At 32.1% G+C, this 13,760-nt stretch overlaps 1 protein-coding gene across 1 annotated transcript in view; it reads right to left on the bottom strand.

The window, feature by feature from the left end:
* Positions 1–13,760, bottom strand: part of LOC143257646 (synaptogenesis protein syg-2-like) — a 46,917-nt gene that overhangs the window by 26,275 nt on the left and 6,882 nt on the right. Inside the window, exons 5-6 of the mRNA XM_076516690.1 lie at positions 7,395–7,606; positions 4,432–4,516 (exon numbers count right to left, since the gene is read on the bottom strand). Coding sequence (XP_076372805.1) covers positions 4,432–4,516; positions 7,395–7,606 — 297 coding nt within the window. The remainder of the gene's footprint in view (positions 1–4,431; positions 4,517–7,394; positions 7,607–13,760) is intronic.

Below are 13,760 nucleotides of genomic sequence, written 5' to 3'. Positions count from 1 at the left end.
TAATAATCATAGTTTTTTTTTACTTAGTAGTCTATATTACTTATCCATGTTAATTTGTGTTACCTATACTGTATCATGCATTGCATCACTGATCCGTTTCAACTCGTATTCCTTATCGAGTGTCATTGACCATTTCAAAGTGGGTTGCCTATATTGACTATATATTATGTTACTAGTTCTTCTTAACGTGTTTTATCCATCGATTGTTTCTATGCCACTGATCCGTTTTAACTCGTGTTTATCTGTTGTTGTCCATAATACTCTCCGCCTTAACTCGTTTCCCATCCACTATTGTCTTCGTCACTGTTTGCCAAAAGTTTTGTTATCCATGCCAAAAGGAATTTTAGTTTGAGGGTAAGCTAGTTAAAGTTCTACTAATGAACTTGTTGTACACAGAGCGTCGTCTTCATTACTTTCCGTCATAGCTCTTGATGTTCATCGAACTTCTTTGTTAATGTATAACTCTTGCTCTCCATCTGTCAATTCTTTTATATTCTTGATGACGAGAAACCCACTTGGAATAAAAAAAAAATTATCTCAGAACGGCTGGTATGGGTATTTTTATTAATAAAGCAGAGAACAACGTTTCGATCTTCCTAGACCATCTTCAGGTTAACAGAGGGGGTGTTTACAACTGACCGTTGCCGGGCACATGTCTTATGGACGAGAGGGAGGTTCTTATTTACTCTCTGCCTTAACCCTTGTTTTCCACTTACTGTAATTTACCTCACTGCCTTCTCTTCATTTTCATCTATATCCCTGTGACCTCTCTATTTTTATCGTACCTCATTTGCTGATATCAACAACCTCATTGTAGAATTACATAATTTCGATAATTGCCCACTGTATAACTAATATATTTCTATTCCGTACGTAGCTAATGATATGAGGTTCATTAAACATAACTTCAATCATCTAAAGTCTCGATCAGAAAAGACTAATAAAAGTTATACTTAATAATTTCGAATAGAGCACCAATGCTTAATCTCAAACTACCATCTTCTTGCCTTCTCTTATCATTTATGACAGTTCAATTCGCTGGAAACGTATAAGAGTGTAGCTAAAACTGTTTCTGTTATATCATAAATCCTATCACTTCCTTTACGATCAGAAATAATGAAACTTTATAAATTTGTTATTCAATATAGGCGACGTCACCAACTAAAACCGTCACATGTAAATGTGTATTGCTAAAGTATTAATAAAGTGATATACATACTTCTCTTTCACGTATTTATCATATTGTTAGTCATTTTGTCCAGAACAACAGCACATGGATTGGATATTCACAACATACTGCTTCTTATCAAGCGCATAAAAAAGTTACACTTTGTCATTTCAACCTGAATTGCTCCTTAAGGGAAAGGATGGATAAAACGTCAACTCAGATAATAATAGATTTAGGCAAAGCCATATGTTATATAGAACTGCTTAATAGATGGAAGATAACCAGACAGCGACACCTGCCGTCCTACAGGTTCGCTTTAGTCTGAAGTCAGCACGCTTTCCACTGGGCCGATATAAATCTACAAGTCTGTAATATTTGTGTCCATTGCACTGGCACAGAAATGTGATAAGTTTCACGTGCATTAACTGACCACTTAAAATCAGTTTCATTTACACAAAGTACAAAAGCTCTTGCACGTCCCGTTAGAGCAACGACAACGTTAGTGTTAAACACTACCATCAAATCAACAGAAGTGCACATCAAAATGTAATTAGCCACTCATAAATTTCATGGTTAAGTATTCAAAATCTCGTCTGTAAGGGCTGCTCACTGAAATCTCCATCTGGCACTATAATTATTAGTATCCAACACAGTGAAGAACTTTTGAAGTTCTTAGCGTTCATGTTGCTGGTAAATAACTGACAACCATCGCAATTAATACATGCGTACGATAAGGTAACGAGTGCAGAAGCTATTTGATTATTATGTAAGTAGCCTGAGAAGAATGCGGATAATGAGGGAATGTTAACCAGGAAAGTTAAGAGTATTCTAGAGAAAAGGGAATGAAATATCTAAGCCGACAAAAATGCGGATAACACTTGAATGACAAGTAGAAAGTTCGATAGACAAATAAGCAAAGTTGAACACTGAAGGAAAAGTAAATAGTTTAAGATATACTCTCTTATATCTTCTATTGTAATGGATCTTGGGGAAGTACAGTGTTAATGGTTGGTATCACATCATTTCATTAAAACTGGTATAAATTATTGCGAACTGTTTGATAGTTCACCTCAATGACACTTTATTCACATTGCAAATACACTGAAAAATGAGAAATCCATGCTTTAAACTTGAAACTAAGATGTTTTAAATAAAAGTGATTTGCAACTTACAACAGAAACTGAATAAAAATAACGTGGCATTAAAAATCTAATTTGCATTAGAAAAATCAGTCAGACTTGATCACATCCCAATAAATTAATAGGTTAATTACGATTTTCAATCTTATATTTTACTAATGTGAAAGCCAAAAATAATTAGTAGTTTTGATATCTTTCACCCAAAGAAGATTTTCGGTACATTACCAATGATTTAATAAGTCAAGTTCATGACTTTTATACAGCTTCTTCCACATTATAAAATGTGATATTATAATTCTGTTAATTTTCTTATGGAATATTTGTGAACTTATCTATTATTTTTTAGGTTTAGATACCGTATAATATTGCAATATGCGAAGCGAATGAAATCTACATTGCGAATTATTAATGGGTTTAAAAATGTTCATATTTGTGCTTAGCTTTGCTATTATATTTTTGTAAATATTTTTTCCATGTGTTCTTGACGCAGGTTTTTGGTTCATAATCAATCATAATTTTTCTTTGAAAGAACATGTCTATAAAGAAGCATGTGTGATATTGATTTTCTGCTTGCTCTTTCTACGTAAAGGAATATAGAAACTCGAATGTTTCACCACAAATACCTCTATTTTGCAAATCTACCAGGAAAGGATTTGTAAAAAAATTTGCAAGTTGGATACGGTTGCTTTTAAATCAACCAACATGAGAATAGTTTTTTTGGAACGTTTGAAACAGTGAAAATATAGCAATACTGGAAAAAATATTGAATGAAATCCGATGTCGATTGTAAAGTTAATGAAAAAAAAACACGTTTTGTTTGTTTTGAATCTCGCGTAAAGCTACAAGAAAGGATATCTGCCCTAACCATCCATAATTTAATAATGTAAGACTAGAGTGAAGGCAGCTAGTCATCACCGCCAACGAAGAGTGGGATTGACTATCACGTTAAAAGCCCACACGGCTAACAGGGCGAGTATGTTTGGTGTCACAGGTATTCGAATCCACGACCATTAGATTCTGAGTCAACGACTAAATGATAAATACACAAATTATGATTTAAAAATGCAATGAAAATTATGATCAAATAAGATGGTCGATATTTTGGAGAGAAGTGTTAAAAATATCTCCTTCAAACTTAATACGTTATCTTGGTATGCAATAATAACCACTGTCATGACACTAACATTACTGACATCTTTCATTGAGAATGAAAGCAGATAAACTGAAGTTAGTCTATACAAGTGGCTGGGCAGAAATTATATAGGTTTTATCACTTAGTGGTTCACAGTTTGCGCAAAATAACACGCTTATTTAACATATACATCATTTCCAAGAATTTACACACACGCGTTGAATTAATGTAATGAAACTACAAGAACTTAAAATCCTTGATAGGGCCAACAGTGAACAAAAACCACGTATCAAAGAACGTATTTTAATTAGAGCATATTCAACTTTTGTTTCACATCTAAAAATCGTGAACACTAGGCTTTCTTTTTAATTTGTTCTTGCCCAAAATTACTAATAAAAAGAATTTGTTTGTGCTGTACACTTACCATATCGAAAGCCAATTTCTAAATTTATAAGCCTTCAGAATGTAGCTTGATTGCACTTACTTAACATAATTTTAACACAAAATAATCTTTAAAAGTAAATATTTCATTTAGGGTGATCGATTTGAAATTTGTGGGTCACTGACTTGGATCACATTGCCGAATATCTTTGCTCTGAAAGAGTTGTAATGAATGTTATGATCAATCCAACTATTTGACTACAGCAGCCCAAAAGCTGACGGTGAGTGTTATTGATCAGCTGCTTTCATTATTATCTATCACTTCTATTAGATACGATTAGCTTGTGCGAAATAACCAAATGCAACAACGTTATTTCAATATACAACAAATAAAAATATGGAAAACATTGTATCAAATGTATATTAAATATAATTTGAATGTATATTCACGACACGTTATCTTAAAATTAATGATGGTATATTACACTTCGGAACTTTCTTCAAATTAACTAGCTTGACTGAAATTGCTTAAGATTCAATTTGAAGATTGGCACGGAAACATTAAAGATAATTAATTGTCGCAGCATGAACGTTTAATAAGAAATACGTACACGTTACTTTGATTTCTTTTCGGCCTTCAGTAATTCCAATTTGAGGATTTCCAGCCTTACAGATAAAGCTTTTCGTGTCAGGATCCTAGAAATGAATTGACTATTAGTAATAGCCGATCCAACAAATGACTAGAAATTCCCCATTATAAAATCAAGATAAGTTTAATATAGCTCTTTTAATAACCACATACAAAGACAGTCGTTAAGATAACTGTGTTCTTGTATGTGCTGAATGGATTTCGTTCATTACGTTTACACAAAGTGCTGTATCTATGTAAAACTGAGTATATATTCTCTGATTTAAGCTTAATGACCTCTTCTTGTTGTTTAGAAGAAATTGGAGTAATATTTCAACTCTTCTTAAAAGATATTATAACATGTTTCAAAATGTAAGATGTTTTTTGGACAATCTTACTCTTTTGTGCAAAGATAATGTACAGGATCGCATTAATAATCCTTTTTAGCTGCCAAAAACAGCAACAAATAACGTTAGTATTCACTTCCTAACCAGAATGTTAACTTATGTGAGAAGGATCCGTTTAAATCCATCAAAAGAATTCCTTAACGCCAACAGACCAAAATTATTTTTGGTCTGGTTAGTATTTCCAGTTTAGTAACTTACTGTGCTTAGTACAGAACAAGCAAAATGTGTTTTCTGTACTTATGATAATATAAATGCATTGTAATTGCTTACCACAAAGAAAAATACTAACAACATAGATAGTAATATGTACAGTTACAACAATATTTTACCACACTCTTTGTCAAGTAACTAATTTTTCTGGTAACAGGTTCAAAATGAGTACATTTTCGGATGGGAAAAAAAAAGTTCTCACAACATGCATTTCCCCCTTAGCAGCATTTGAAGAACAAATTTCAGATTACATTACGTTTCACACTTCTATAATACATAAACATTATATATAGGTCCTAAAAGAATAAAGCTCCAAAATAAATAATAGTGTTTCGTTCCCGGATTTCAGAGCAATAAAACAGAGCGCTTTTTGTGAATGTGCATTTGGAATGAAATTTATGAAGGAAAAATATTTTTTCTTCACTGATGGAAAGATGAAAAAAACAAAATTTTCTTATGTAGCATTTGGAACTTACAGAAGAAGACTAGAAGATTTACTAAACGAAAACATTTGTAACCAGAACATTTCTTTACATGTGAAAAATTATTCCTCTCATATATAAACACCGAAATAATTGGTTAGTCTCCCTCACTGCTTCCTCACTGTCTGAACTAAGGGTCAACGAGATGTGTGATGTGACACGTTTGCAGGCGAACAGGTCAAATCTAATAAAAAGATATTAGGTGTTAAAAAAGGTATAGCCTTTTTAAGGGCTTTGCCTTATTTTCACACATAAGGTGTTTAGGATTAGATATCACAGCTCTTTATCAATACACTCCAATAAACCACAGCAAGTAAGGAAATGATAAGGAACCAATATTAGTTTTAGGACTGCAACCCTAGTATTCGAAACAGACCTATACTTTAAAGAATCTTTAAAATACATGGTGATTGTTCTTCCTCTCTAAAACATTGTTAAAAATCTTCCTTTATAGTGACGCCATAGAAACTAGATTAACAGTTTTTGTTATCACCAGCTGTATCGTCACTATTTACGCCACTTTCTTAATCTAATATTACGTGACGCTAAATGCTCTTTAATTAGAAGAATTTCATAAAATTTAATAACTTTATGCTCAAAGTTGGCAATGAATAATTTATAATTACCGTACAAACGAATAATTCCGTATAAAACAGGAGCTAGTAACTAATAATATAGTTTGTTTGGCCTACCCGATACATCCACCCTATTCACCATATTTCAGAAACATCCATAAAATTTAACTATATTTTTCTATTAAATTAAACAGGAAAACAGTCAATCAAAATTAGAAATTTTATATCTGTTGCATTTCTTCGTAAGAATGGATTCTGTTAATTCTTGAGGTGTGAAATGACAGTGTACAACAACATTTTTTTATCAGTTCCTGATATGCGAAACTCGTGTGCACCGTAACAGTGGATTTTGTTGATTATTAGATTGTAAAAAAATATAGTATACTGTAACTGTCAAGTTTTAAGTGTGAACAGAATTCTTTACATCAGGAGTCTGTGACATGTTCGCAATACATTTCAATAGCAAAAAAAACAAACAAACGAGACACAGTCTACTGGTTTCGAAATAACATATCAGAACATATCAAACGTATATACAAACGTTCGTTACATTGCTGGTTAGAGCAGTTGCATTGAAAGATTTAAATAATTCTTTTTTTTTTCAAAGTCTACTACACAGGTTAGTTTATTTACTTTATAACACAATTGATAAGAAAAAATACTTCTATACTCTTCATACATTCTTTATGGTTAAAGTCAGAATCACGCAGTGTGTGTCAAACTATCTTATTAATTTTTCGATGTGTATTTACACCCCGATAAAAGTCTGAAACGTTCCAAACACTACTAAACATTTTGATGCAATAATACGCAATTAAAACAACAACAAAAGTTCGGAAGGTTCTGGAGACGTAATGCAATAATATAAATTATAAATAAATAGCTATTGAATCACACAACGTATTATTCGTAAACAGTTATGTAAAACTTACGATAAACTATTGGTTCTAAAAATAAACTTACCACTCCTGTTGTATAATCTACATAAATCATAACATTTGCATTCAACTTAAAGAGTCGTGGATAGTTAACAACATCAATGGACTCTGTTAATCCTTTATGTGTGAAATATAATTCTGTATTGGTACTTGTTTTCTTGCACTTTGTTTGAATGTAACTAGCGGATTTTAGAACTTACTTTGTTAACAGTATACCGTTTTGGTCTACACAATAACAATAAAAATATTCCTGTATTTTGAGCACATATTAACACAATTAAAAGAAATACGACTTCAACAATAAATTCACCATTCAGAAGGTTGAAGAATTTACCTGCCTGGTGAGAGTGACGGTGATATTGGACGTAGTTATCCATCCACCATTGTTGTTTCTGCTAAACTGCTCTCCACCACTGACAGGATTCCCATCCACCAACCAAGTTATTGGAACGGCTGGGTTGCTAGGCGATGTTGTACACACAACTGTTACCACATTTCCTCTTCGTGCGTAGATAGGCCCTTTTATGTATAATTTCTCGGGAGGATCTAGTTAAGAAGAAAGACAAGTCTCCATTCATTTCAGGTAAGACTTACAAGACTTTACTGTAACAAGAGTCGAACACTGGTGAAACAAATGTCGAACCAATAAAAGCAAAAAAACAACAAAAACAAGTTAAATAATTTTGAACATACTTTGTCAATTTTTTGGTACAGTACTGATGAAGTGAACTTTTAGTGTGCTAACCTTTTGCCCTCAAGTCACTATAATAATACTTGAATCTTCCCTACAGATTTAAGCAATTCTAGCATTGGAAGTCCGTAAACGTACTCCGACCCGCCGGTGGACAACAAGAAAATTAATAATAATTAAGATTTATACGTGTAGTAATATATAATCTGTTTGTTAAGGAATTTGTTTTGAAGCCTTCAATTAGCATATTGGATTTACAAATTAAACTCCAAGATTACCCTTTGTATTTAATGTACGAGTAGACTAGGAAAGAATGGAGATCAATACAAGATAAGTTGCTTTAACAGTAGTTCTATTCTGTGTCTTCAAAAAATGTATGAAGGAAATAAATTACATCATAATATAAAATACAAAATGAAATAAGCACTTTTTAGATGATAAAACAATTTAAAGACAGATGCATGTGTCTTGAGAAACTAACAAATGTCTCTCCAAAATTCGCTGGATTGTCACGTAAACAAACAGAAAAACGAGGTTTGCATTGAAGTTCGATTACTCTGCGTAATCAAGAAGTAAGACAAAATGTAGACAAATGATCCAGAAACTTTATCAGTATAATTTTCCGAACCACCGATTTTAGTCAGAAGGAAATTTCCTTTCACCCTTTAAATACGATCTTTCTGTTGCCTTCGCAAATTTTCTTCTCTCCATTCGTCTTCATCTTCAGGAGTAAAACAGTATCTCTTACACGAGATACTACCTTGTAAACCCATACAGAAGAAGGAATACAAACGTATGTAAATATTTGCGTTTATATTTAATAATTAATTTCGTTTTTAAACTTCGCATCGATTTTCATCTGTGAATAGCACGTAAATGAACTTCTTTCTAATAAAAAAGTCAAAGAAACGTACATACGGTATTTTATCCATTGTTCCAATAGTTCTAAACTTAAATACGTTTGTAGAAAGCAGCCGAAATCCTAGAAGAAAAACTGCGCATTTCGTTGTTTATCGTGAAACTGTTTATTACTCAAAGTGAATTAAAAAAATATTAAAGCAACATCCAAACTCTCTTAAACAAAGATATCTCTAGTTAATTGAAAGTGATCGCTTTTAGTGTAGCTCAGTTTCCTTCGTATATTTACCATTTTAAATTAGGCCTTTAAAGTGCTGCTTAAGGATTTGCCGTTTGAAGAAAATATACTCTGTTTGTGTAACTTGGCTTGTCTGATCGTTATTTTTCTTTAAGTTCTCTAATATACGATAGGCAATGTTTTCCATTGAATAATTCATATACGTCTAAGAACTGACTTAGTTATTCTATAACTGACACTTCTTTCAACCATTTCAATAAATACGGCTGAGAATTTTTACGTCATTTGAATTTTTAAACGGATATGGTTTGAAAAAGAAAATTAACTAATTCCATCATCACACCAACCCTCTCTGGCCGAGTTCCGAGTTTCTTTAGTCACTTTTATCCAGCATATACTTACAGCTGATAAGTATTCATAATGATGTAAATACAGTGCAATAATATGAATTAAAATAGAGTTATTATTTTTTTTTACAGTAACATAGTTAGAAATAAGCGATGACGAATACTTCGAATGTTAGCGATCAAAGTATTTGAAAAGTACATTATTATTTTTAAATTAGCAACAATAGACTGGTTTACACGCTTTGATATTGATTATAGTTGCTGGGATAACCAGTTGTGTAGCATATACATATGGGTGGATGTAATCCAGAAAAAAATAATTTGAAACTAATAGCTATAAAAATTGACAATCCTAGCTTGGAGTAAAAATATATGCCTTCAACAACTTCCTTGCGTCTCAATAAAATGAATCACTGTTTTTTTGTTGTTGTTGTTTCGATATTCGGGTTAATGTGCTTTCCCTGTGGATTAATCATATGTTCACGTTTTCCTTTGCAAGTTTGCTTTCTATCGACCTCTGGAGAAATTATCACGGAGCTTCAATAACCTGTAGAGGTTTCTCACGTATTCAGGTACGACATAACCACGCGTTAATTAGAACGATAAATGTGTCATTGAGATGATCGTCCTGGGTGGTTTTAATTGCCGTTCTACCATTTGTACTAACTGTTATGGCCACATACATATTTTTAACATTATGTTTGCTTTTGACTAATTAACATCATATTTATTTTTTGCGGAAATATTTTTAAGTTATATTGTGCTAAAAGTACACTTGAAACCTTAAATCTGTAGCTAGTTTAATTGTAAAGTAAGTTTTCAGTGTCGGTTTGAATGGTTAATATGTAAATAATATATCCAAACATTTTATGATAAACTTATAAACGTTTTGATAATAGAGCCTTAACTGGAACCAGTTTTTATCTTCATTTATTGTGTTTGTTTTTGAATTTAACGCATAGCTACATATTTTTAAACCATTTTTTTTATTATTTAGATTTCATAATGGCTCTCGAAAAAGGGTTTAATGTTCTCCCAGTGTCTTAAAGTGTCTTTCCGTAAATTCCATGTTTAATGTAAGAAACTATGTGTAATAATACACGTGCTTCTGAAATAATGTAACACTTCATATACATAAAATTGCCTAAAGGGATATTTGAAATCAAGTCTTTGTGTCAAATATCATTACGGCCTAATGAATTTATACTGAAACATGGTTAAGTTGGCAAAGAAAGGCCAATTTAACAATTTCTTCTTTACTACAATATTTTCTTAAAATTACAATGCTGTATCTTCATAATGTTATCAAAACTGTATACGTAATTTCATAATGTACTCAAAACTATTAGCATAGAAAATATCATTCGGTTTGAAGTTAAATGGCCCTTAGCACCACAAAAGTGGATTTGAGGAAGGACGATTTGTTACACAAACAATTATGTACAGTCAGCAATTGCTCGTTACGATTCACTCTAAAGCTTGTAAAACATAGAAGTCCTTCCTACGTAATAAGTTAAAATTAAAATGGCCTCAATGGGTAAACAGTAAATTTACGGAGTTACAACGTTAAACTCGGGGGTTCGATTCACCGTGGTGGACAGAGCACAGATAGTCTATTACATAGCTATATGCTAAAAAATAAATAAAACTTTAATGATGAAAATTATGTTTCTTTTTGGTATCTATTAATGGACATAGCAGAGTTATCACGGTGCTCACACAGAAGAACTAACAAAAAAGAAAAATAAGGGAGATTCAACCTAAAACAAATCAAACACAAGTTTAACATGAAAGTTTAAAAGATACAAAGCAGCGGAAAATTTTGATAATTAATTATAGATTACACAGTTATTAGTGGTGTAAATTCTGTATAGCTCGCTCGACTTGAAATGTTATACACGTATATGTTGACGAGGAAGACAGTTTCTCTGTGTTTTACAACAAAGCAGAACTGAGCTTTCCAGGGAGAACTGAACCTAAGATTTTAGTGTTGTAAAGGGCTGAAAGGGCTAACATGTTTGATAGGACAGGAATTCGAACCCACAACCCTCAGATTGCAAACCAATCGCTCTAATTACCTGGTCATTTCAGGCCTGATCTAAAGGATAGCTAATAAGTAACAAGTGATCACTTTACACTTCAGTCGTAAAGGATAGCCTAAAGATCAAATGGCGATAATCTGAGACTAAAAGCTGTGCCAATTATGAACAAGTGATCTAAATGTTATACTGTAAGTGACCACTGACCACTACGAACATAAAGAGCAAAATAATGAAGAGCAAATGATCACTTCGGACCCAAAATTCATTCTGATTTTGAAAAAGTGGCCAACTCAGACCTATGTTATACTGATAAAGAACAAGCCACCACGCCTTGACGATTCTCTTAAATTGAGCTCTTATAAATAATTGTGTAATCAAAGTATTTTGTACTCCTATTTTGTTTGATTTCACATAAAAGTGTACTTATAAAGACATTAATCTGACTGTATGACAGAATGACAGAGATGTTAATGTAAGAAGATATCTTTACTGAAGCAAAGCCTGTTCTCCGTAGACTTTTGACATTTCTAATTTACCTAGAGAAGAAAACAAGAGACTACATCTCAGAATTGGTATGGACTTACCCTAGAGTCATATAACACTGATATTCACGTATGTGAATTCCCAGACATGTCTACGGTTTCTATTCATATAAGAAGTTATATTTTTTTTCTTTTTTGGAAATTTGTTTTGATGTAAATATGTTACATAACATGAAATTATATTCTAGGTTAAATCCTGAGTTTCAGAGTAACGTTTTCTTAACTTTATTATGTGTATAGTGTCTTGAAATGATTTCTACATACACAATAATCGTATATTTATGTTGGAATTTCAAGAATAAATTCTATAGAATGATATATCAGGCTTCATATATATTTTATACATATAATATATAGATGGGTGTGTGTGTGAATAAGTAATTTAAACAGTTTATGCGGCTAAATAATTCGAAATAATAAATTAGTATCATTAGTGCTGTGTATTATAGAAATTCTTTTAAAAATACGGAATTACTGTACGAGTGAAACAGATTTCTAAACAACATACATATAATATAATATACACTTCACTACTATATGAAGCCTAGTCTTATTCTTTTGATTTACCTCTATCCAGGAATTCCCCTAAACTGGCTAAATCAGTCACGAGTGGTAAATCGAATGACAGATTGGGTTTTATATTAATTGTTAAATAAACTGAAACAATGCAATCTAAAGAATTTACTTTCTTAAGCTAAAGAGTTCGAAAGCATAAACCTATGAATCACATAGTGTATATATATACTGACAAAAATACTGTGTCTTCCCTCCCTTTAAATAAATGGGATATCTTATGGAAACCATTTTCTACTCCCTCTGGAACATGCAGTGAAGGATTGTTCGATTTTAGACATGGTGTCACAGTTAAACAAGTGTCGTGTTTGTCGAATATTAGCCACATCACTAGTTAGTGATGAGAAAATTGATTGGTGGAACTTAAAGTGCTTTATTGAAACTTGTGAGAGGATTCGTATAACATGCTAGTTGAACTTGGAAATCTGAGTGTAGCACAGGCTGGAAAAAACAGTTGTTGAGCATTATTATTTCTTACTCTTGACAAATATATAACCTAAGTTTGCTATCCCATGAGCGTAAATGTCATACGAGTCCTACTCTTAAGAAACATATAATACAAGTGTATTATATCATAAGCATCAGTGGCGTATAAGCCCTACTCTTGACAAACATATAACCTGAGTTTGTTATCCCATGAGCATCATTGGTGTATGAGTCCTACTCTTGACAAACATTTAACCAAGGTTTGTTAACCATGAGCATCAGTGGGATAGTTTCAATAAGTAAAGATGGCACAGTAAAAGAAACAGCTTTTACTAGTTTTCTTGTTACCACAATAGTATTCGAGTTCGAATAATTAGACTTTTAGTTACCAGTTGACCTGTCATTGCAATTGTAAACTGGTGACGACTTATTTCTAGGGAAAGAAATGTTATTTGACAGTTAGGTAAAATCGTTTTCTATGCTACAAAATGTGATTTAACAATATTACAATGAACCGATATTGTTTTATACCTTTTATTCAAACGCTTGTACTAATTGTTTTAACCGAGTTTTAATTTCATTGTCAAATAATAATTATCGTTCAGTAAATCTGAACATTTTAATAATTTTCATCTTTGAGATTTGTTTTTCGAAAACAAACACAGACTTCGATTTATTTCATGCCAAGGGTATTTTTTATGCGATGGTCAACATATGATACTTAGGTCCTCACTAAAGTGGTCTTTTGTTTTAGAGCAATAGGGAAGGCTTCACAAAAAAACACCAATACACAAATTCCGCGGTAAAGGGAGGTTTCTAACACCAATAAAATGTATTTGTTTATAATATGCATTTTACTGTATTATTTTCTCTCTTAATAACATCCCAACATGTGGGATAATTGTGTATCAATCTATCATCATGAAAAATTTTATAGTTGTTAACAAAAATATATTTTACTCAGTTATGTACAAGTAAACGTT

The sequence above is a fragment of the Tachypleus tridentatus genome, chromosome 7, assembly GCF_004210375.1.
Source record: "Tachypleus tridentatus isolate NWPU-2018 chromosome 7, ASM421037v1, whole genome shotgun sequence".
Taxonomy (NCBI): Eukaryota; Metazoa; Arthropoda; class Merostomata; order Xiphosura; family Limulidae; genus Tachypleus; species Tachypleus tridentatus.
Note: the sequence above shows the minus strand (reverse complement) of the source record. Positions and strands in the feature narration are given on the sequence as shown.